At 35.3% G+C, this 25,797-nt stretch overlaps 1 protein-coding gene across 1 annotated transcript in view; it reads right to left on the bottom strand.

Annotated features, from left to right (window-relative positions):
- Positions 1–2,134: 2,134 nt before the first annotated feature.
- EMP1 (epithelial membrane protein 1) overlaps positions 2,135–25,797 on the bottom strand; it is a 30,690-nt gene continuing 7,027 nt past the window's right edge. The window contains exons 2-5 of the mRNA XM_074269124.1: positions 13,813–13,921; positions 6,786–6,882; positions 6,514–6,654; positions 2,135–5,690 (exon numbers count right to left, since the gene is read on the bottom strand). Of these exons, the coding sequence (XP_074125225.1) occupies positions 5,527–5,690; positions 6,514–6,654; positions 6,786–6,882; positions 13,813–13,890 (480 nt within the window). The 5' untranslated portion in view covers positions 13,891–13,921 and the 3' untranslated portion in view covers positions 2,135–5,526. The remainder of the gene's footprint in view (positions 5,691–6,513; positions 6,655–6,785; positions 6,883–13,812; positions 13,922–25,797) is intronic.

Below are 25,797 nucleotides of genomic sequence, written 5' to 3' on the forward strand. Positions count from 1 at the left end.
AAAAGCTTTGAAATGCCTAAAGAAAAGAACTTATAGTTTATCACAGAGAAAATATAGAGTTGCTGAAACTTCTTGTGCCTGAAAAGGTTTGAAGATTGCAAATTACAATCTGTATGATTCTTCTTTGCCATCTCTATTACATTTAAATTTTGTCTAGTCTTATTAGATTAGGCAACAGGTTGCTTAGGGTCTGTAATTAAATATCCAATCTTATTCTCTGAGGACCAAAGGTTTTGGGGTGGGATGGAGAGCATAGGTGGAGTTATTTACTTAAACTTAATGAAAAGACTGATTACATTAAAAAAGGACAGATGAAAACACCCAGAAATATTCAGGCATATGATGGATATAGAAAATGATGGAGCTCATAGTGGATGTTTTCAATCTTTTCAATAAGCAGTAATTTCTACTATGCTTCTGGACTCCCCTGAATCATAAATCCTAGGTCCTGTTTGGTTAAGAGATAGGGTTTCTTGTTGCTTCTTCTGGGACACATCAATGTGTTTTACTGCCAGTCCAGGCTTCTGGACCTCAAGGATACAATATTTCAATGTCACTAAGCAATTAAGAGATATCAAAGTCAAAAGATTTCTCTAAAGCACAATTCTGAATGTGATACCTCTCTAATAAATCCCATCGGCTCTGCCCATATCAAAAATGAAGCACTTCATATGGCTTTTAAATCTTTTCCCAAGCTCTCCCTTTCTTACTTTTCCAATTTTCCTATATATTACTACCTTCCACAAACTCTATGGTTCAGTCTCACTGCCCTAATTACTGTTCTTTACATATGACATATGGCACACCATCTCCATTTCCAAATCTTTATGCTAGCTGTTTTTTATTGCTTTGAATGTTCTGGTTGCATACTTCTAACCATTGGAATGTGATTTACTTCAAGACTCAGCTTAATAGCCTTTCTGAACAAGGTCTCCCTAAGTCCCTTGACTGGAAGTACCTTTCTTTTATAGTAATCTCATATCTACTTTGTGTATCTATCTTGTATGTGAATGTACACACATGTGTATGTGTATAAATACACATATACATATATATGTACAATTTGTACATGTATAGATAGATAGATATGTGTGTGTGTATATATACATATATAATATATATATATGTACAAGTAGATTATAAACTCTTGAAAGCATGAATGAACTGTTTTCCCTTTTAAAAAAAATTTCTAGCACTTCACTTTTTTCTTACCTGAAAGAGTACCTCTAAATTCTGAAATTTATGGATTTGGTGAGAGGGAAAGAAAAAACTTTCTATTAACTTTCTAGTGGTTTCCTGACAAAATCTGGTATGTTTTTAGTCTTAAAGGTTGCCAAAACCACTGGCTAACGTCTCCAGGGAACACTATCAGCCATCAAAAAGGTCCAAGGGAACCTCCATGATTCTTTTCCTGAGTGGTAACTGATATTCTAAAATTGATCGTCCTGTTTGTAAAATTTGGTTTATTTTTCTTCAAATGTATTTTGTAAGTGTCATTTATCTGCTCCCTTTCTACCCATTTATATATCTTTATGATCTTTTATGAGGTTTTTCCCCATTGGAAGGGGGATTTTACTGCCTGAAAAAAAAAAAAACTGTAAACCTAGAGACTTTACTATTTATCCCTTTTTAAAACCAAAGATGAAAATATTTCCCTCAGAAACTCTTAGGATTTCTCATCCCCTTCTATTTCAACCTTTTGTTTCTTGTGGCTCTAAGAGAAGAGAGGATATTATATAGATGAGAATATTTAAGAAAACAGATTATGGGTGAGGAGGTCCTCAAAACGAATATTCCAGAATATCATGAAGGAAGAGTTCTTGACGTGAATATCATGGAGGAAACAAGAAAGTGAAAGGAAGCCAGAAGGGAAAAAAGTCAAAGGAGAGAGAGATAGACAGACAGAGACAGAGAGACAAAGACACAGAGAGAAAGACAGAGGGGGGAGGGAGGGAAGGTGGAAGGAAGAGGGGAGGAAGGAAGGGAGAGAGAGAGAGATAGAAATGCCATGTCCAAAAACCAGACAAAACCATGTCTGGGGATAGAGGTAAAGAAGTGCTAAAGTCATTTCTAATCAACTGAGAGAGCTCATTATTAAATCAATGTAAGCTCAGAAATTGACAAATACTACAAATTGGGACTTAATTTATTGTTTTGTTTATTGTCTAGAATTAAAAAAAATTTATAGAGAACATGTCATTAATTAGATTAAACTTAAAATTGTGGATAAAGCAGGACAAAGGTGCTCTATTTTTTGGAGAGTCCTTTGTTAAACATTTACCATCATACCTCTGGGAAAAGGTCTCCAAAGGACATTGAGAGAGAGAAAATTATTTCATATGCACTGAAGTCAATCTCATTATGTTGGTTTTATTGACATAAGCATTACAGCAGTTTATTCTTTCCTTTCACTCTTGACCCATGATATAAATGCCATTTTTTCCCAGGGGGGAAAATCCCAACCCCAACATTTTATATATGTATATATCAAATTTGCAAATTAATTCATATTTGGAATATATTAAGGGAACTAGTTATTTCAATGGAACCTTGTAGTCAATCATTTAGTCAAGTAAAGAGCTGTTTTATATATAAAGTAGATAATCAATTCTAATGTGTTTGTTAAGGAAGCTTCTGTTTTCATATGGGATTTTTAAAAAGTAAGATATAATTGAATTTGATCATGTTCTATAAAGTATAAGTTGCCTAATTGATAAACAAAGGATAGCTTAGGCTCCAGAATAATATTTTTTGAGGCAACACCCCTGGGATACTAAGGCCCAACGTTTTCCTCTTATATCTCAACCAAGCACCAAGTAAACTTTCAAACCTCTATTTGGAGTTACATATTTCTATCATTCATACTTTCCAATGTTTTTGAAGAATAAAGAGACAAAGTTCATGCAGTGAAGGGAATCAGAATCTATTTTTTAACCTTAAAGTTATAAACATTTGTATCAAAATATTTACAATTACTGTATATGAAATATCTTATTCCATGAAAAAAACCAAGTACAGTACTAGGACATGCCCACCAATGTAATACAAATTACATAAGAAGGAAATGTTCCACAAAGAGAAGAGGGGAATATGATGCTCACTCACGCATTTTGACCTTTGTAAGTGACACAAACATCTCCTTGGTTAACTCATGGCATAAGTGTTTTGGAAGTTATAAAAGCCTTTACTACTAGCCCAAACCTTTCTTTTCCATTAAAACATTATCAACCCACAATTTTCCAAGCCAACTTGGCTACCACCCTCAGGTAATCCAGTGCCCTGCCCCTAGCATATACATAGAATTAGAATATACACCAGTACTGCTTAATAATACTACTTTTACATAAATATCAGCATTCATGGCAGAACAACCCCACATAATTCAGGGAAAAAATAGTACAGAAGATATTAGGAGAGTAAAAGTTAAGTGAGAAGGGAAAGATGTCTGAAATTCCTTCCCAAGACTATTTCCTTCACATGGAAAGGGGAAACATTAGAAAAAGAAACCCAAGGTCTGAGATGGCTTTAAATAGCTGCTCTAACTGTCCCTTTAAGAACCCCACTTTCTCCTCTGCCTACCAAGGGGAGAAAAGCAATGGCTAGTTGACCAGAAGGAACAGAATAACTCAATCCTGTATATTAATGCCCCTATGGCAGCAGAGCAGTTCAATTATGACCTGATCAGGTACCATAAGAGTCACTTTATAAAAAGAACTTAACTGCCTATTTACTAAAATTTTATTTGTCTTGGGAGAATGTTCTGCTTTTTGGCAGTAAGTAAGGAAGCAAGCAATCTGTTCTCATAACTGAGCTATGATATAATAATACTTCACAATTAGGTAGCACCTTTCACCCAAGGTCCTTTCTGTTGGTTTAATTTAGTTTTAGTTGAAATAGTCTTTTTAATAATTGTTTTACTACTTGTAAGGTACAGGTTCTTAGTCTGGGGTTCACAGACATCCTAAGAAGTCTTTGAATTGTTTCCAGGGAATCTGTGAACTTAGATGGGAGGAGTAAGAATACATCTTTATTTGCACTAACCTCTAAGTGAAATCTAACTTTGCTTTCAATTATGAAATAAGCATTATTCTGAACAGGGGTCCATAGGCTTCACCAGAATTTTCAAAGGGATCCACAACACAAAAAAGGATTAAGAAGCCCTGCTCTGAAGTGAATCAGGATTGTTTTTGCTACGGTTTTTGAACCCCAGTTTCTTGTATAATGAGAAGACCAGACTCGGTAACTTCCAAAAGATCTAAGATCCTGGGCCCCCAAATAGGAGAAGTTGAACTTCAAGGAAATGATATAACATACTCCCATATCATATTAGGTATCAGGGCTAGAACAAAGTAACAAAACCCCAACTAGGATATTCTTGCCCAGATAGTTAGACCATACTTTCTCTGTTGTGGGAGAAAACTCAAAGTATACGAAAAAGTTGTGTTTACTGCCTTCCCATATACAAGAAAAATTTGTAGGCAACTAAAACATTGAGTTCAGCATCAAAAAAGTTCCTAGGAGCATGGTTCAGGAAATTTAGTATTCTTTTCAAGACAATCCTTTGGTCCCATAGCTTGCATGTTATATTCACTGTAGACTTTGTAGTTAATTAATGGCTTTACAGAGGCTTCTAGCCTCAGAGTCTAGGCAAGGAGCCCAGCAACTTCAGTGGTGAGAGGCCTCCATGTGGGATGAATGTGCGTTTTGATCAGCTACTCTGTGGGTAGGGAATGGATTAGAGGACCTTTGAGCTCCCTTCTGGGTCTAAAATCCTCTATTCTCTATCTTCTCCATCATAATAGCCATACCACTTGCTTTGTCTTCCCCCTGAAATCTCTGCCTCAATCAGCAAGCATTTATGAACACTTTCTATCTGTCAGGTAGTGAACTAAGCACTCACATACTTGCTGTGACTTACTTTTTCTGATTACTCAGGCTAATCCTAACAGAGATTATCAGATGATTGCCAACAGCTTGGTCTAGGGCCACTTTGTAACAGGGATTTCAATGTTTTGCTCTGAGTAGGAAGGGAGGGTTTGCTTCCAGATTTAGCACAATCAGCACAAAAATAACACCACGGTGGTTGGCAGGAACTTGTACCGCTATTTTAACTTGGCGAGAAAGGTCTGAGGGCTTTCTTGATTCCTCAAGAGTGAGAACTTCACCGCTTCTCCACCATGCTAGGAAGAAAGTCAATGGCATGATAATCTGGCAAGTCCAACAGAGTTTAGAATAGCAGGAGACCAATCCTGGTGGTTTCTGGGAAGCTCTCTGGCCTGTGGCATCCAAGGAAGATCAGAGCAGCTTCTTCTCACAGCCTGCTTTCTCTTGAGGGTAGGGTTTGTGGTGGTCGTGATTTTTCTCAGTCATGAGTCTAGTTCTTCCCCCTCCCATGCCCACCCCATCCTCCCATCCCACCCGTTATATGGTTCTTCTAGCAGAGCAACTCCCACTTCCCTCCCAGTTTCAACAGCTTTCCCCTCCCAGCCCCCTCCCCCAAACCCCACAGAAAAAATTCCAGCAGCCTTATTTCTTTCTCAGGACCAGATAGAGGACACCAATAATGAAGCTAAAGCAGAAGCAGATCCAGGCCAGAATAAAGCAGTATCCATGGTGATCAACTGATGATTTAATGGCGCGGTTAGCGTACTTATTAGTGTAGATGGAAACTGCGATCAGAATGCATAACCCTGTAGGGGAGAGAGGGAAAAGGGAGAGAAAGAAGAAGAAAGAGAAACCAGTATTAAAGTCAGAAACACAATCCTCATTTTTTAGCTTTTGTCCTATTGTACAGTAATCGAAGTAATCAAAGGCATGTTTGTGATTTTCTAGTCACCCTTTCTTCATTGTTATGCACAATAAATCACTTGAGAATATTTAAAACTGAAATTTAGGTCACCAACTCGAGCCCCAAGTAGGACTAACTACAGTTGAGCTCTGCAAAGAAACTGCTGAATTGTCTAGGTAGAGCAATAAGCACAAACAAGTGGAATAATGGTCCCACTCTGAGTGTTGCCTTTATCTAGAGCACGTCAAGGCAGGATCTGATTGCCCAGGAATGTGCAGTGACAGCTCTTCAGTCTTCAGGGACGAAGTGTCTCAAGTGGATGAATTGGATAATATCAATAGTAGAATGAAAATAATAACAACATCTATTTTATGTTGTGGCTTTTCCCCTTTTGAGAACTCATGAGAGCCCTGCTCACTAATTAAGCTGCTTTTTCAGAGGTTTTTCAGATAATGTGCAGCAACTACTTAGTAGCAGCTTCTTATGAAGGACCCAGGGATCTGCAGGTGCCTGGCCTTTAGTTTAATTAAAGGTCCTAAAAAGAGAAAATTAGAAAGGATTGTTTCCCACTTATGCCATGCTTTGAGTAAGTAGCACCTACTAAATTGCTTATACTTTCCTTACTGTAACCAATTTGAGTAAGTAGTTCCTACCATATTACTTATGCTTTCCCTATTGTAAATAGCTATATTTTAAGGTGAAGAGGCTGAACCCAGCACACTTACAGCAAACCAGCATCATGGCACCGGAGAGGAAGAATCGGTTTCCCTTTTCCATGGTGAAGAGTTGGAATATGAAAACGATAAGAGAAATGACGGAGAAGATGATGGCCAGAATCATGAAGGCTTGCACGGATTTGAGGGCATCTGTCCAAATATTTGTAAGCAGAGGGAAAGATTAAACTTAGATCAGAAAAAAGAGGGGGAGGGTAAAGTCTTTTCAAACTATCAAAATACAAAATAATAATAATAATAATGATGATGATGACCAAACATACCTTCCTCTGCATGTGGTAGCGGTACATTACATTTTCCATTTTCACAGATATTCCAAAGACCCTCAGAGTAGGTCCCATTCTTTGCAACTACCCACACCTAAAACCAAAGAAAAATAAATAAGTAAATGAAATCTGTCTTTGACCATATCTCTAGTACCAAAATGCTAACAGTGTTATAAGTGTCTGTTGACACACTTAAGTTGGCCCACTCACTTGTCCTCATTAATCTGATGTTTCTGTTTCTCTAAAAAATCTCCAGGGTAAACCTGAATTCATTCCCTCCTTATCTTTGGCCCTTGGAATCTTCAGTTTCATCCACGTTTCATCAACTTGGGGGTCACCTCCTAGAGAAAGTCCTTCCTATCACTGAGCTCAGTTTTTGATGATTTTTCCCTTCCTCAAATTAAATTTAATTTACTTATATGTGATAATATTGTATCCTCCAGATGGCAAATATGCATCTTGAGAACAGAGATCTGGTTTTTTGTTGGTTGGTTGGTTGGTTGATCTTTATGTTCTCAACATTAAGACAATAACTTGAATGTAATAGGAACAAAATCAGTACTTATTGTATTTAATGAATGACTTGAATTTCCCTAAATGATCTTCTTATAATTCTCTCATAGGACTAAATTGCAAAGAAGTATGATAAAAACTGAGGGTATATAACCCCAAAACACTCCAAAAGGGCCCTGAATGAAATTAGGTTACAACTCATAATGATTCAGGGAGGAGAAAGTTCAATTGAAATTATATCATCAAAACCTCAATGACATCTTTGATTCTTTTCTTTTACCCTTCACCTCTTACCTCTACTCAGTTGCCATATGCCATCAATTCCAGCCTTTACAATATTGTAGAGGACTTAATCCTCCTAATTTATTGGGAACATAAGAGCCATCTTTCTGGGAATCCTTTTCTACAGTTCAAAATTTCTCCACTCTCTCCTTCCTCTTTCCTTCTTTGTCCTAGTTTTTGATAAAGCTATGGCTCTTTTTGCCAAAGCCAAATTCTCTGCTTCTATCTTTCATTTCTTCTCCTGTCTAGGAGACTGTCTCCTTGACAACTTCCTCTCTTCGTTTCATCTTTAGTCACTCCCTATTCACTAGCTCCTTTTCTGCTCCCTACAAATATGATCTTGTCCTCTAATCTTTTTGGTTTGGTTGAACTTAAAAGAACCAAAAGAAAAAAATCACTTATACCAATTATTCTCTCAAATCATTGTTCCATATTTCTTCAGCCTTTTCAAGCCAAGGTCTTAGGGGGAAAAAACTGTCTATTCTCTTTGTCCCCTTTCCTCAATTGCTTGCAAAGTAGATTCTGTCTGGACCACTTCATTGAAATGTCTAGTTCTAGGATTATCAATGTTTGATTTCTTACTAGCTTAATCTGATTACCTTTTTCTCAGATCACATTTTTCTATACCACTTTGCAGCTTTTAACATTGTGGCCACCCTATTTTCTTGGATACTCTCTCTTCCCTTGACTATTTCCCAAAACTCCTCTTTCCTATCTGACTTCTCAGTATAATTTGCTAACCACAAATTCTCCCACCTACCCAAGATTCCATGCTAGATATTCTTTTCTTCTTTTTTACACCTTATCTTATGAGTCATTAGCTCTCCTGGATTCAATTATATTCTCTATGCAGATGCCTCACAAATTTATTCAATCTTTGCATAGGCTATCTGTCACGTTTGGAATGTATTTCCTACCCATCCCTGTCTCACAGAGCCTTTCCCTTCCTTTAAGGCTCAGTTTAGGTGCCAAGTCATAAAGAAAACTTTTCCTTGTTCTTCTAATTGCTAGTACTCTCTCCTTCATCTAATTACCTTGTTATCTGTTTAGATGATGTATTCCCAGCAGAATGTAACGTCCTTGAGGGCAAAGGTCTATTTTTTCATTTCTATTATTGTATCTAACACAAGGTCTTGTACATAGAAAGCATTTAAGAAATGTTTCAGCATTTCACTAATCTGTAATTTTGTTGCTGTGTGGATACCTACCCCCATCAAAACAATTTCAAACATGCTATAACGTAGTAGATGTTTTTTGCAAATTTCTGTGTTCCTAAATCCACCACTTTGTGGCCAATCTAAAAAGAAGTCTCTGAATGTAAGTGGCCTGGCTTTGGCCAACAGCCAATCATCAACTTGCATTCAAAGGGTTTCCAGCTTGGTAGAACCCACCAGACACTGCAGTTCACTAGTAAAGATTTCTAGGACCCAAGACCTCTTCCGTGGCAAAATAAAGCAGCAGAAGAGGATTTCAAAAAGAGACTAAATATTTGAACTAGATTAAAGAAAACTGGGCATGTGCCCATTTAAAAAGAAGCATGGATTTCAGAGAAGAGTTGAGAGTTCTTTAATCAAATTTAAAAAAAATAATAATTTCTGACTTTAAGGTATTAAATTAGGCACTTCAAGATTAAATAATTTGTTTCTATCACATATGAGATGAACAATAAAGCTAGGGCTAAAGCTCAGAGCCCTGCAAGTTTTTGTTTATTGTTTATTTAATTCTCTACTATCTTTCTGCTGGAAAAAAAAAAAAAGGTTTCTTTTTTTAAAAATTCTTTTCTTAGGACCTACATGTACAAAAATATTTGTAATGTTTTTGTAGTGGCAAGAAACTGGAAACTGAGTGGATGTCCATCAGTTGGGGAATGGCTGAATAAGTGATAGTGTATGAATATAATAGAATATTATTGTTTTATAGCAATGATCAATAGGATGATTTCAAAAAGTACTGGAGGAGCTTACATGAGCTGATGCTCAATGAAGTGCATAGAACCAAGAGAACATTGTACACTACAACAGCAAGATTATGTGATGAACTTGACTTTTTTCAACAATGAGCTGATTCAGACCAATTCCAATACATTTGTTATGGAGAGAGTCATCTGCAGAAAGGGCCAAGGGGACTGAATATGGATCACTACATGCTATTTTCACCTTTTTTGTTGCTTGTTTTTTCCTTTCTTTTTTCTTTTTGATCTGATTTTTTTTGTGCAGCATGATAAATATAGGCATGTGTTTATAAGAATTGACATGTCTAACCTATATTGTATACTTGCTGTCTAGGGGAGGGAGAAGGAAAACAAGGAGGGTGAAAAATTTGAACACAAGTTTTGCAAGGTTGAATGAATGTTGAAAACTATATTTGCATGTATTTTGAAAAATAAAAAACTATTATCATTTATAATGTATTCTGAGAATATATAGATACCATCAACAAACTTTGGAAGGTTTGGCTAAATCTTGTAGTGGATTTACAATGGAGTTAGTTCAGACCAACTGTGGATAGAAGTATTAACTCAAACTATGTCCCTGTGAGGCCCTATAAACTTTACATGGAGCTGGCCTATTTGACCATTTGACCTGAAAATGCTTCCAACCATGGTGTCATTTCTTTAGGATATGTCATAAAAGTGGCTATTGCCTCCAGAGTAACAGACTTCTATTAAAATACACATTACCTAGAAAAAGAGATGAAGTAAGCTAGTGAAATAGGATCTACTATTCTCATTATTATAGTATTACCCATTCACACAGCTTGACTTAATTTATCATGCTAGTTATTTTTCATCTTAGAAAACATAAGAGTATAAGTTTTTATCCTGTAGGAGACAAGAGAAATTAAAAACAATTCTTATTTATTTCCACAACTATTTGTATTTCATAGTTGTTGGTTCAGAACTAAAAGAGAGCTTTAAGGTTATTTATTCCAACCCCTTCGTTTTAGGATTGAAGAAACTGATTTCAAAATTATCAAATGAGTTGCTCAAATTCACTCAGAGAGTTTATGTGGCAACACCATGATTTCAGCTGAGAGCCTCTGAGTTCTCAACCCAGCTCTTGGTCCAATGCACAATTTTACAAAGGAAGAAACTGAAATTAAACTAGTGGAAATGGGTTGGCCAAGATCATATAGCTCTCTACTAGCATTCAAAGCCAGATCCCCTTCTGATTTTAAATCCAGCACTCTTCACCCTGCGCATACTCATAGATAGCAAAAACCCTTATTCTCTTCTCATTAAAATCTATTTACATTTATATTGTAACAGAAGTCTGACCCAGATCGTGTAGCAGCAGTTCCTGAGATACCATATAGATAACATTTGAGTCATATGTTTTTTATGTACAAAGTCTTAACAACAATGACGATCATGGCAACAATAACAGCAACCACATTCTTGATACATAATAAATAAATTAAACATTTAATTCAACAGTGGCCACCAGAGGTCAGGGCACTCCAAGATGCAGAGATAACTCACTATTTCCCAATCTTTATAACTCCATTATAAAGGCAAATATTATCCTGGAGATATTTTTTTCCAGGAAATATAAAGACAAACATTTTCATATTCTTTTATATGGGCAAATATGTTGACACACAAGTTTAATCTTCCCAAACACTAGTTTCATCATTAATCTCCTGTTCAAAAAGTTTCAGTGACATGAAATCCAAAAATTAGTGGATTTATACTTAGGTGCTAGTGAATAGATTTGAACTGAAGGGTACCCTAGAGGCCATGGCAATATGTAAATATCGAGTGTAAGTACTTCAGTGAGGATAGTCCTACTACCTCCAAGGTAGTCATTTGAACAATTCGCATTACTAGGTACTTTTTCTTTTATTCAAACTTCAATTTGTGTCTTTGCAACTTGTCCTAATTGTCTTAAAGCCTGCCCTCTAGAGCTAAGTAGGACAAGTCTAACCTTTCTCAGTATACCAGACAGTCTTTCAAATGCTATTATCTTGTCACCTTTAAATCTTCCTTTTCTATTTCACATATATGAGTGTGTATTGTATATGTATGTATGTATACATGTCATGTCAGGTTGTTATCCTTTTCTCCAATTTTTCTCCAATGTCCTTCCTAGAGTTATACTCAGAACTAAACACAATAGTGTTTACTTTTCTCACTCCAAATCCTACATCTATCTTAATGTAAGTTAAGATTGCATTACTTTTTTTTTTTTTTTTTTTTTTTTTTGCTAAAACATCTTAAAATCCACTACATTTCTAGTCTTTTTGGCTGAACTTTATCTATTTATACATTCACCATCTTGTCCTTATGAAAATAATTTTTGAATCTAGAATCAAACTTTACCCATTACCCTATTCAATTTTATTATATTCAGTGCAGTTTATATTCCCGGCTTCCAAACAACTTTTTGGATATTGATTCTCACACAACTTCTTATCTGTCAACTCCAAAAATTTGACAAGCATACAATGCTTCCTAATGCCAGTTAGAATTAAGGAAAGATTTATGGAACATTTCCTTTGAAAAGCATCTTTCAAGTTGACATCTACTCATTAATTAATTTAAGGGTTCTACAATCAAGTCTCTCTGAATTCATGTATTTATATCCTCACATAGACCATATTTCTACTTTTACAAAAAGACTGTGAAAGAGTTTGTTAAATACTTCTCTGAAATTCTCATGCTACACAGTATTTCTCTGATTATAAATCTAGTTGCCCTGTCCAAAATAAAATAAGGAAACAAGGTTTATCTGGAAGCCTCTATGGCTTTTGGAGATGATCATAGTTTTTGCTTTCTTTTCTAAATATTCATAAAATATCCTTTAGTAGTACATTTGATTTTTGCCAAGAAACAAAGTCAAGTTCATTGAACTATAATTTGCAGAACCAAACATCATATTCAAGCTCCTTCATTATCTGACCATAACCTATTTTTTAAAGTCTTATCTCTTCCACTCCTGCTTAGCCATATGAGCCCTTCAGGACAAACAGACTGGTCTGTCATATGAATATAGCATGTTTATGTTAAACTTCTTATACCTTCTTTTCAGTTTACCCAACTCTCTCTGCCTATTGACATCCTACACATCCTTCAAGTTCCAGTTTGACTGCTATGGAATCCCACTTCTTCCATGAAAAATTTTCATATACTGTGGCAACTTTTCATGGAGAGAGCTTTGAGTGTTTCTTAGATCACACTACGAAAGAACTATATCTTATCAGATCTGATTCTGAAGAAGTTACTCAATCCAACAGAGTGCATCTTTAAGAAGCCCCTTCTTCATTAACACTAATCTGAGTTCCTTCTAGAATCAGCAGAATATTTCTGGTATGGTATAGAAGCATGTATCAGACTTTAAGCAAATCATTTCACCTCAATAGGCCTCAGTTTTGGAGAGGACAGTGGGGAAAGGAAGTATGTTCCATTGTATTGCCTCTGCCAAGATACTCTGCATAGGCTTCTACTTTTAAAGGTATTGTTTTATAATCTTTTCTCTTTTTTCTCCATTATTTGAGACTATAAAGTGTCTGCTGGATAGAAAAGTAGTAGACTATTTTCCCATAAGGTACATTGCATAAATTTTATATATCTCCAAAGCAATTAATAAGGAAAATGTTCGTACAGTTGTTCCATTTAATTGCATTCAAATTAACAAAATAAAAACACATACTTTTAAAAAACCATGAAATTCTCAAAAGCATTTATTAAAGACAAAACCTCTTTGTCCAACCTTATCCACTTTTGGAAAATAACCAAGAATTAAGTAAAATCTGCCTCCTGATAAATTCAGAAATTGTGCTAGTAATATTTCCATAATAGCTCATCTTTTATGACATGTGATAAATTCATAAGGAAAGAAAATGTTTACACATTCTCAAATGCTCTAGTGTATATGAAAGTAGTTCCCAGGATGGCCAATAAAATATATATTTTTTTGACATAGTTGGAGTTTGGCTGGAGTTGGAGTTCTTAAGAAGAATATCCAGACTCATGTAACTCATATTTTCAGATATAAATACCAAGGTAGCAACTTCTAGAGAGTTAACCTGAGAAATTCATAGCACTTGAATAATACAAAAGAGTTTGATGTGAAATGAACTGAATGTTAGCACAGTTCCAACTTGGCTCAGTAATCTTTAATGAGAGACAACTTTCACTATTTTAGGTTTCTAATCTTTAGATTATGATTTTCCAATGAGCTCATAAAACTGCTATAGAATAAAAATATAATAGGAGAGCATTACTCACATTTGCAATGGTTGAGACAAACAACATGATGACTGAGGCAGTGTGGAACACAAAGATCCCGGCCAGTAGTACCAACATCTTGTCTGAGTGGAAGTTGATGAAAAGAGCTCTAAAATGGAAGCACACACAAAAAAAGTTATTATAAGCTCTAAGAACACAGTTTCAACATATGTTATACATATGGAATCCCAAAGCAAAAGAGATAGGCATTCCTTCTTTCTAGGTGGTATAAGTAGATGGAACACTAACCATGGAGACAAAAAGAACTGAATTCAAAACCTATCTTAGATTGTTAATAATTATATAACTCTAATTAAGTTGCTTAACTTCTCTTAACCTCAATTTCCTCATCTGCCATAAGAAGATACTAACTTATCTGAGGATAAGGCATTTAGTCAACATGGTTCTTTTAAGGATCAAACAAGATAATATGGATAAAACACTTTGCAACCTTTAAAGCACTAAGCATTTGTGTCTTTTTCCTATGTAATTTTTTTCTTTTTTACAAAGCCTTAAGAACACCATTATATTAATTCTCCAGTAACCTAATTATTTAACTTTTTGTATAACAAATGTGTGTCTCTTACTAATAAAAGGAGCATGATATAATGGATAGAGAAGAGCCAGCCTTGGCTGATACACAAAAGATGTAACAATGATAAAGTCTAATAACCTCTGGAAACCTGGAAACCTATATACTCCAGCATTTAGAAAAATAATTCTAGACTCGTTTACAATCTGAATCAATAAAATGAATTCTACACTATAAGTTGCTTACATCAGTGAAATTAGTTCTGGAAATACACACATGCATGCATATGTGTATCTGTACATGAGTACATGCATGTGCATGTATGTATGTCATATACATACATTTATAAACAACTGTTTTTCTTTAGGTATTTGTTACATTTATTCCTTTTATTAAGGATCTACTATGTTTCAGGTTTTAAAAGAGGGAGGGAGAAAGGGGGCAGAATATTTTATGTTGATAAAGAATATATATTGTTCATATTTGAGAAGATGAAAAAAACTTTTTTTTTAATTTTCAAAAGTACTTTGGGTAGTGAAATAAGTTCCATTTCTCATGGAGATCCAGTCTCATTCCTCTTGGTGTCCTAATGTCTTCATAGACTTTTAAGGAAATCCTTATGTGATCTTCACAGGACATTCAATCCTGGACTGAATAAAGACTTAGGAATTTAAATGGTCTGTCCCCAGGTCACATTGGTAGGTAGAATTTAACATGACAATTGATCCTGGATCCTTCTATATGAACATTAGTTCTATATATCAGTTGGAGATCAATATTTGCTTCTTTAGTAGCATGTTCAAGACCCTGCAGATTTCAGGTTGGTTCCAGTCCTATATAAATATATAGCATTTACTATGTGCTCTGGCACTATGCTAAATATTTCAGAAGATCTACAAATATGATTCCTCAGTGAAGTATAAGAGTCAAGAGGAATGTCCTCTTTTATTTTTCTACCACTTCAGTCTTTAATAATTATAAATACACAATAGCAGCTCAGTGGTTTGATCATATATTTATCACCTATTTTCCTCTAGCATCACTTTGCTCTTGCTTTCAGGCTATGAATGCTTCAGCTCAGTGACAGGTGCTAGTTTGGGTCCAGAGGACTGTGTATGAGCTCCTGGGCTTATAAGAACTTGTAATGGAGAGCTTTGCTACTATTTACATATGTAGGTGACAGTAGCAAACAAACTTTGAAATTGTGAATGACTTTTGAAAAGTACATACTCCAGTACAGAAAAAAAAAAATCAACTCAGAAAGCAGAAAGATATAAAACTAACAGAAAAGAAAGAAGAAAGGAAAAGCTGATTCAGTAAACTTGCATAGATAGATGAAAATCTTCATCTATTCATCTGAGCATTTGTAGAGAGAAGAAATGAAAAGCAGAGGCAATAAATAAATTCTTCTATGACTTAAAAAGTAATCAGGTAAGGGGAATCTGTCCTGGAATTGTTGGTTACCAAAGAGATGTTTTGCCCTACCCAAAGGAGTTAAAGTAAAAGAATATATATATTATATATATATATATATATATATATATATATATATATATATATATATATATATATATATGTGTGTGTGTGTGTGTGTGTGTGTGTGTGTGTGTGTGTGTATTTATTTATATGTAAAGGGGAGTGATAATATAAGGTGTAGATAGAGTGTGTGTGCAAACGCCATCCAAAAGGTGAGAGACCATTAATTAGGTACTTGCCCTGCTTTTTTTCTGGTTCTACTTCATTGGATTGAAGTTCTACATGTGCCCTAGACAATTCTACTCATTACAAAGGTTTTATTGGATTAGAAGGCTATATAAACCCCAACCCTTTTAAAGTACACTCCTTTATTCCCCAAAGCTTCAAAAGAGAACTGATTAAGGGCACCTATACCATTATTGTCCAGGGATGACAAGCAATGACTGTATTCTACTTTCTCACCATCTTTCACTATCACCAGACCAGAGTAATGGCATTCTCCACAATGTAAGATTATTTCCTAGAACTTTGTCTAATTGATCTATGAATGATACAAGCTAATTTATATTGCTTCCTCTAAAGGAGAATTTGGTGCCTTCCAGAACGGTCATTAGTAAATCTTTCCTTATTTTCAGCTTAATTTTTCCTTTACTCTGCTCCATTCCATTACTCTAAGGTTTTCTTCAATGGTATAAAATTATTTTTTAAAAATTGTATTGAAGTTTCCATTTCAAGTAGGATGGTCTGTCACTGACTTCTCATTTAACCCAAGAACCAGTTATTCAAGCATCACTTTCCTCCATAAGTAAAATGAGAATAATAATAACTGGGTGTTCTGGTTCTCAAAAACTATTGTGAGCATAAAGGAAACTGTGTGTAGTAAAGCACTTTGGATATCTTAGAAATTGGCATTTTGCCTGGTGTTCCCCCTCATGTCAATGACAGAAGGGAGGCAATAAGCAACATGAATTCTATGATGGAAAAGAAAATCCTGACTCCAGCCCTTCATTCCATGGCCAAATTCACAGTTATACAAAGATAGGATTGATTATACAGAAGATGCAATTCAAGGGATGATAGATTTTTAATTAGTTCTTCTATTTAATCCTCCTAAATCCCCTTAAGGATTTTTTCCCCTCTTCCTTCATTTACAAATACTTTCCCTCTAAATATGGAAAGTCTTTTCTAAAGGCTTTTTCTATTCAAATGTGAATAGAATATTCCAAATATAACCAACTATAAATTTCTTCTTATAGACAGTCTATTCATAATATAGTAACCCTTTCTTTCCCCTTTCATCGCTTTTTCTACATTTTAAAATCACATCTGATTTATGTTTCCCTTTCTCACTCTCACTTTCAGTTTTGGTGAATTAAACTTTCCAAACATCTCCCTTCCTAATGACCATCCATATTGACTAATCCATAGCTTCCTATATTACTTTTGATCTAAACCACAACCCAATCTGTTCATTATTCATTCCACTTATCAATTGCATTGGCTGGGAGAGGGGGTAGGGTAGTAGGAGGAAAAAACAACACCCTTTCATCTTATTCTGTGATGCTGCACTATCTTTCCTTCTTTTCAAAGAGAAAAAAGTGAGGGAGAATAGCCTGCTCTTAGTTTATGGATGCATTTTTTGTTTGGTTGGTTGGTTTGTTTTGGTTTTTTTGACTGCTACATACAGCCAAAAGTGGGTGGAGATCACTTGGCTAGAGAAATAACCTGAGATGCCTACAACATTTTTTTCTGTCTTCTTTTCTCCTCCATCTAATTGTAGGTAAAATTAAAGTGGACTAGATTTTTTTTAATTTTATTAGAGTGTATATTGAGGTGGTCATTATTTTTACTGATCCACTCCCAAACCTTTGAATCTCTGCCCCATTGCTACTTACTCCGTCTACTAAAACACACACACACACACACACACACACACACACACACACACACACATACACACACACACACATATACACACACACACACATACACACACACACACACACACACACCACAGCATGTGTGTTGTGCTGTGTTAGAAAGTGGAAAAGAAAACTGAGCTTAGATGACCTCTAACTAAAAGAGAACCCAGCAGTTCAGAATAAATAGCTGAAATAGAGTTGGTGACACATTTCAAACTCAGGAACTAAAGCCCAATATTTGTAAATCTGCTTTGGGGAGAGACTCATTTCCAGTGCTGTCAACTACTGCTTATCCTCAAGATATTTTGAAAATGTATTTTTTTTTTTGCATATTAGAATTTGATTATTGTACTACTGGTGATAAATATGGTTGTAACCATAAATTAACTTTATATTATATACTTACTCGTCATATAATAATTTGCTTTCCCCCTATCACGACTATCACACCATATTTTGTCTTTATAGTAGAAATTTCAAGAATATTGTCAACTGCTATTAAAATGCATCAACTATTGCCAAAGTTTGATAACTGAAACCCAGCAATCGAGGCAAACAGTGAGATGTATGGTTTGATTCTCCTGGCTCTAGTCTTAAACCTATAGCTTAAAGTAAATCATGTAACCTCCTAGTCCTATTTCCTCAAGGACAAAATAAGGGATTCAAACTAGATTAGCTCCAAGATTCCTCTCACTTGCCCGGTGAATCCAGGATATAGATGAGAGGTAAAAAGATAGGTATGGAGAAAGATAGAAAGACAAACATGTATGTATTATTGTTATGTATTTCAAGCAGTAAACAATTGACTTGCTGCTCTACTCCAATGGACTTAATCTTAATCCAAAATATTTAATGGGTTAGAACATTTAACAATCATTCCAGGTATCACCCATTATTATTTTCATTTCTGGCTCTATCTGACAGTTTGGATGCAGACAGAAGAAATACTCTTCTCTTCCACCTGCCTATAAACTTCATGGATCATTCAGAGTTGAAAGGAACTTTCGAATTTATCTGGTCTAATGTCCTTATTTTCCATTTAAAGGGGTGTGTGTGTGTGTGTGTGTGTGTTGGTGTGTATGTTTGAAGAAATTAAGGCCAAATGAGGTAAAAATGATTTGCTCACAGTAGTACAAAAAAAGCAAAATCAATGTCTGAACACAGATTTAGATCCAGTTCCATTTTTACTCATAAAAACTTCCACAAAAAAAAGGAAAAAAAAGAAATCCTAAACATTGTACTGCCTCTGCCTTGATGCCTTCAATTTGCAAATCACTTAAAAACTATTATCTGAATTGAATGAATTACTGTTTTGATATGAGGTAAATTTATCACTGTTTTGTAGAGTAAGAACTGATCCCCCCTTTTCCTTTTTCTAAAGAGCATTCTTTTAGAGATACAAGTGTTAGAAAATCTTTAATAAAGGAGAGATGAACCAGATTAAATTGAAAGGCTTGAATGTGATTTCTAAATTGAGGATCTAAGAATCACTTTCCAAAATAGTGTGGAATGCAAACTACTTTAGGTTGGGGATTAATTCTAATTTTTTCCTATGTCTTTGCATTCCCAGATGTTGGGTGCATCTGGACTAGAGAGAGATTTGAGGCAGATCTTGGTGACTGGATAGTCATCATTCCTGCCCTTTTTCCCCAGAAAAGCCTGTATTTTCCAAATCACTGGGAAAATGGCCGAATGTTTTGTGGTATAACTAGATCCAGTATGCTTGTCTGAAAGATGTTCTGTAAAAAAAGGACTGTAAGGCAATCTTGTGCCATCTTGTACAGAGAAAATTCCAGTTTCTCCACCCTTGCTTTCATCTTAGAGATTCTCTCCCACTTTCACATGAATCATGGAAATTACAGCTAAGTTGGAATATCCCTGTGATGTCATATAGTCATTTCATCTTCTCATTCTCCTCCCCTCTGCCAATTCCTGACCATTTTTCCCCTCGGGGCGTAGTCCACATGATTTTTTATAACTTTTTTTTTTTTTAACTTTAGAAGCTACTTTTCTCATTTCTCCATTCTATCCCAGGACTCCTAATTTTTTTTTAAACCACATGCAAATAATTATTCTACCTGCCTTCCCACTATTGCTACCACTGTTCAATAAATTCAGTTCAATTCAAAAAGCTTTTTATAGTTCTATCCAGGACCCCAGACATGCTTCTGGATTCTGTAGATACAAAGACACCTACCCTTTCTCTGGGACCTGTTACTTCAAGAATTTGTCTTCTAATTAGTAACCTAGATAGGCTGATTTAGAAGTACTCTCTCAAAAAATCTAATATTTAAAGAAAACAGGGTGAAAAAAATGGATAGTTATATATTCTCCCACTTGGACTACTCTAAAAGTCACTTGGCAGATCTTTCTTCTATCTCTATCTGTCTCTATCTATTCTTCTATCTCTAATCCATTCTCTATACAGCTGCCAAAATAATGTCAGGACACAGGTCTGTGTTTGTCATTCCCTTGCTCAAAAACTTTTGATGGGCCCCTACTGTCTATTAACTGAGCATTCAAGGGCACCTATTTCATATTATTCTCCTTCAAGTAATATATGTTCCATCTATATTAAACTAACAGTCATTCCCCATACCCAGCATTCCAATTCCTGCCATGGTATTTACACAAGCCACCCTCCATGCTTGGAATGCACTCACTCATCCTCTTGCTCTTTCAGAACTTTTTTTCTTCTTTCAAGATCCATCTCAGATATCTTCTGTTCTGGGGGCCTCTCTTCCTATCCCCTCTCCATCTTCCTCCTCCAGTTGCTAAAACTCTGTATCTACTTATCCATATTTACTTATCTAAGAATATACTCTTCCCTTCTTGAGGGCAGAAATTGTTTTGTTTTATCATGGTACACACAGGGACCTTTCATGTGTGTAGTAGCTACTTAATAATGTGCCCTGAATTGAATCCTTTCCATTCTAATCTTGCAGGAAACACATAATAAAAAAAGAACAAATAGCTAACAGGAAAGAAATCATGAAAAGTCTGATCAAAACCCCAAGCAAATTCTCTTTAGATTATATAAATTCACTGAGGTCAAGGACAATGAATTTCTTTAAATGCAAAATAACAGAACTTTAGGTCTTCATCTGATTTAATCTCAATTCAAAATAAGAAAACTCAGGCCCAAGCATCTTGCCCAAGATCACCCAATGCATTAGCATTAGCGATTCTTCTTTGTTTCTCAATAGCATAATTAAAAGTGCCCCAGATTTAGAGGCAAGAAACTGAGTTCAGGGTTTGCTGGTAAATGTTTAACTGGATCTCAAAAAAAAAAAAAAAAAAAAAAGAAAAATATTGTTGCAAGGCACACTTGTAAGTTTAATTTGCATAAACTTTTCTTCCATCTCTTTATTAAGTCTAGACAATCAGCAAAACAGCAAACAAGCCTTTGCCACTTTATGAGATGCAGATATTCACAATGAAAATTTAACAACCAGATCTCAAGAGCTGGTGCAAACTGGTTTCAGCAAATCATTGCCTTAGTTCTAATGTTTCCTCAAACATTCATTATGTATGAAAATAGGCAAATCAGTTAAGTTTTGATGGTTTTAGTTTTCTCATTTGTAAAATAGGGATCAAACTCATAGGGTTATTGTGAGAAAAATGCTTTGTGTTATCACAATATCTACCATACACGTTCAATAATTTGTATAAAGGAGAAAAGGCAGTATTTTATGTTGGACTTACTTTCTGTCCCAAATGTTTTATAAAGGATGGAAATTTGAAAATCCCTTCAACAATTTGGTAAATCCACCAACCTACTTGATGAAATTATAAGGCATAGACTTTTGTAGGAAGCAGCTTAAATGGTACAATAGAGGACTAAGCCTAAAGTCAGAAAAAATTTAGTTTTAAATCTAACTTCAGACACTTACTGGGAAAGTCACTTGACTTGCATTTGCCTCAGTCTCCTCATCTATAAAATGAGAATAATAATAGTACTTGCCTTTCAGGTTATTGAGAGGATCAAACGAGATAATAACTGCACAGTACTTAGCATAGTGTCTGGCCTTTAAGAAGTACCATATAAATGTTACCTATAATGTAATAATCATTATTACCTTACATGGCAATAGATGTATGCTGACTCTTTGTGGAAAGAACACTGAGTACTCCATTGTCCCATAACTGATGCGGTTCCTACATGATTGACAACTAAGAGTTAATGGGGATAAACTCCAATTGCTCAGGAGCTCTCCTGATCACCAGCATACCTTATGAATTTAAAATAAACTAAAATGACTAATATATTAAGAGGCTACTGAAGTCTTCATGGGAAACAATAAAAGAATTTCAAAAGATAGAGTTTGGCCTTATTTGATGTGTGGATAGTCTTTGGAGCATCACCTTTTTAAATTCATTTTTAAAAAACTTTGGTCACTTCACTGATCCATCTTACAAATGCTTGTATGTAACCCTTTTCTGTGAATCTCTATGTGTATTTGTTTGTTTGGGGGCACTTAACTCTGATATGCTAGCTTCTTTTCATTAAAAATCAAAGAATATGTATGAATGTGTATGTGTATTTAGTAGAGTTAGTGTATACATATAAAAAATTATATGTATATGAATGATTTATGGAAAATGCTGAATTCTAAATATCAGCTAATTTATTATTCTATCCATCCTCATACACATTCCACTTTGCAATATGTATAACTTACGGCAGAAAAACAAACTTTTGACAATATTAGACAAAGATTGTTTTCTCAGACCCCTCACAATCATCTTCCATATTCTCAATTAAACGATAAGTAGTCCTTTATAATATCAGGGTTAATTCACATGTTCTTACTTCTGTCATCAGTCTATAATGACATTACTGTCTTCACAGATCACTCAAACTCTCCCTTTCTCTGATGAAAGATCTGACACTTTCTCTAATGGACAAGAAGAGATGAAAGACTGAGGAACTGCTCTTTGTCATCTAGTTGCTTCATCAGCACCCTAATTTACCAAATTTCTCTATGATGTCTTCTCTAGATGTAGCAGAAAATATACTGGATTTATAAGTAGAAGACTTGGATTTGTGTCTTGCCTCTGCACCCCACAAACCAGTTGACTTTGTACAAGACACTTTCAAATCCCTGAGTTTATATTCTTCTCTCTCAAATGAGGATCCCTTTCAATCCAACCAGTTAGTGAGTGACACTATCTAACTCTAGAATTCCCTTAACCCTCTAAGAAAACTATTGTTTAACACAGGAAAAAAAAAAAACCAACAACAACAACAATTTCCTCTCTTTCTTAAGTTAGACTTTTCCATCAAAGAAAAACAGATGGTAATTGAACACAGAGGGAACAAAGGAAATGCTCCTTCATGAGAAGGGAAAGATATAAAGTTCACTACTCTAGATGTGGAAAAATAAATGCAACATTAGGAGTGGGTTGCTGTGTAAGGAAACTAAATGAGTTCTCAACTGAAGTTTCAGTGTAACTGGTATTGCTTCATGTCAGGTATAGTTTCTCTTCCAAATCGTGTTTCCAAATAGAAAGAGAAAACTCCATTTATTTTTCCATGGGAGAGAGCATAATGTCTATTTGTTTTGAAAGCCTGGTGTTTGGGGTAGAGGTATGGCTATTATTGTCCAGTTGGGACTGAACTTTTAAACAACAGAACTGTAAAAATAAAAATCTGCATTTGAGGCAGCCAAAATAAAAGTGGTCTGTGGGCTTTGGTGAAAACAACTGGTTCTTTCATGGGTCTGGGAATGCTTCCCCAGAAAAGAGGCTGCATGCAGGATTGTTGTGGGGAGAGTGGCTTTTAACTGGCATCAACATCCACTATCATGAGACTGGAATGAAGACATAGAAAAAATGCATGAGGGAAGAAGCATAGGACTCAAAGTGCAGAAGTTTTGCGCTGGAAGAGATCATTCAGTCCAAGCCCTTCTTTTTTTACAGTTGAGGAAGCTAAACAGATGTGAAGTTGCCCGCCCTACATCACATGGTTAGTAAATCACAGAACTGACAATGGAAGCCAAGTTTTTTAACTCTAAACCAAGGCCATTTTTTACTACAAATCAAGTTGGGATACGAGCCTAATTCTGCTAAAGAGCTTCCTAGGTATTAAGTTAGATAGCTAGGTGATAGAGTGGAAAGATGTCAAGCCCAAAGTAAAGAAGCCTCATCTTCCCGAATTCAAATCTAGCCTCAAATCTAACCGTGTAATCCAGAGCAAGTCACTTCACCCTGTTTGATTCAGTCTCCTCATCTGTTAAATGAGTTGTAGAAGGAAATGGCAAACCACTCCAGTATCTTTGCCAAGAAAACCCCAAATGGGGTCACAATGAGACAGACACAACTGAAAACAAATAAACAGCTGAGGAAACCAGAAAGGTCAATAGTCAGCCACCTCTAGAAGTGAATCATTTCACCTCTCTGTGCCTTAGTTTTTTCATTTGTAGAATAAGGCTGTTGGATTAGAGTCAAAAATTCTTAAATTTGGGGAATATGGACCCTTTTGGAAATCTTATGAAATTTATTGACCTTTTCTCAGATTTTAAGTACATAAAATAAAATATATAAGGTTACAAATAAAATCAATCACATTGAAATCTAGCCATCAAAATAAAACCAAGGAATGAAGCATAGGGTAAGAATGCCTGAAATAGATGATTTCTTAGGTTTCTTCCTTATATTCTAATATTCCGTGATTTTGTCACTAGTGAATGAAAACTGAAGGTCCACACCCATAATGCTTTATAGCATGCTAGCTAGGAACAAAGAAGAACAATGGTAACAAGCATATTATTTTTGAAAATGTTCCCAGAGAGAGTAAGCACATTTTAGGAAATCTTAGGTCTTCCTTGTTTTTCCACCCACTACCCTCCATCTGGATCTCTTTCCCTTTCCCATCCATTTCATTATTATATTGTGGAAACTCTGAAAAAGCATGAGCAAAAACTTAGGTGGACACAGAATTCTAAAACAACATCATCAACTTCAGAGAAACACAAATATTTCTCCTGTGGGAAGAGGTAAGCAGATATTCCATAGTGCTTCCTTTAACAGGAGTACCCAGGCAGAAAGAGATTTTACAAGAAGGATCTGCCAAAAGTAAGGGAAGACAGAAGAAAAATAAAGGTGTGACCAAGCTAAGGTCCTAACAAATCCTAGTTCACTTTGGTGAGGTTGACAGAAGATGGCTACCATATGTCATGTTTTCTGCAGGTTGTTCTGGAATTCTTCTCCTCCTTTTTTATCTCTTCCCCCCACCTCTCCCTTCAACACCAGTATTCAAAACAAAGAAAATAATTCTTGTTAATGTTCAGGATTTTTGAGTCAGAAGACATTTGATAGATCATCTTAGCCTAGTTCTCTCATTTTGTAATTGAGAATCCCGAAGCCCAGAAAGTTGTAAACTTTGTTGTTATAAAACATAAACCGTTGTAAAAGTCATAAACATTTATTGAGCTCTTACTAATGTGACAATGTCTGGGCTAAGTGCTAGGGATATAACTATAAACAAAAAAGAAAGATAGTTCCTGCCCTCAAGGAACTTACTGTCTAATAAATGGGAAGAGAACACATAAGTGACTTGCCCATGGTCATTCATCAAATTAATAGCTAGAAATCAGATTTCTAGACTTTTAGTCTAAAGCTCTTCTACCCTGTTATCTTTTTTTTCTTCCATATCTTCTTCAGTTTTTTCTTTGGGTTTGGAAAAATTGATAGAATCATTTGAGCCAGGACAATATAATGAAAGAATCACTAACATCCTATGCAACTTTGAATAAGTCACATTTCTACATCTATTAAATAGGTAAGTGTGCACTAAATACTGTATAGATCTTTTATGAGGATCATACACAAAAGTGTTTTATAAAGGTCATTATTGTTATTGCCACCCTATTATAATTATTGACTTCTGGTCTATGCATGGGATTAGCACAATCATTAAAAGTAATCAAAAACTCCTGATACCATGACAAAGAAACCCAAACCCCAAAAGCAACAGCTAATATTCAAATTCCAGACTCAAATGTCCCCAAACCCATACAGAAAAACTTGGCTTCTTTGAAAAACATGAGCTTG

This window comes from Sminthopsis crassicaudata, chromosome 5, assembly GCF_048593235.1.
Source record: "Sminthopsis crassicaudata isolate SCR6 chromosome 5, ASM4859323v1, whole genome shotgun sequence".
NCBI lineage: Eukaryota > Metazoa > Chordata > Mammalia > Dasyuromorphia > Dasyuridae > Sminthopsis > Sminthopsis crassicaudata.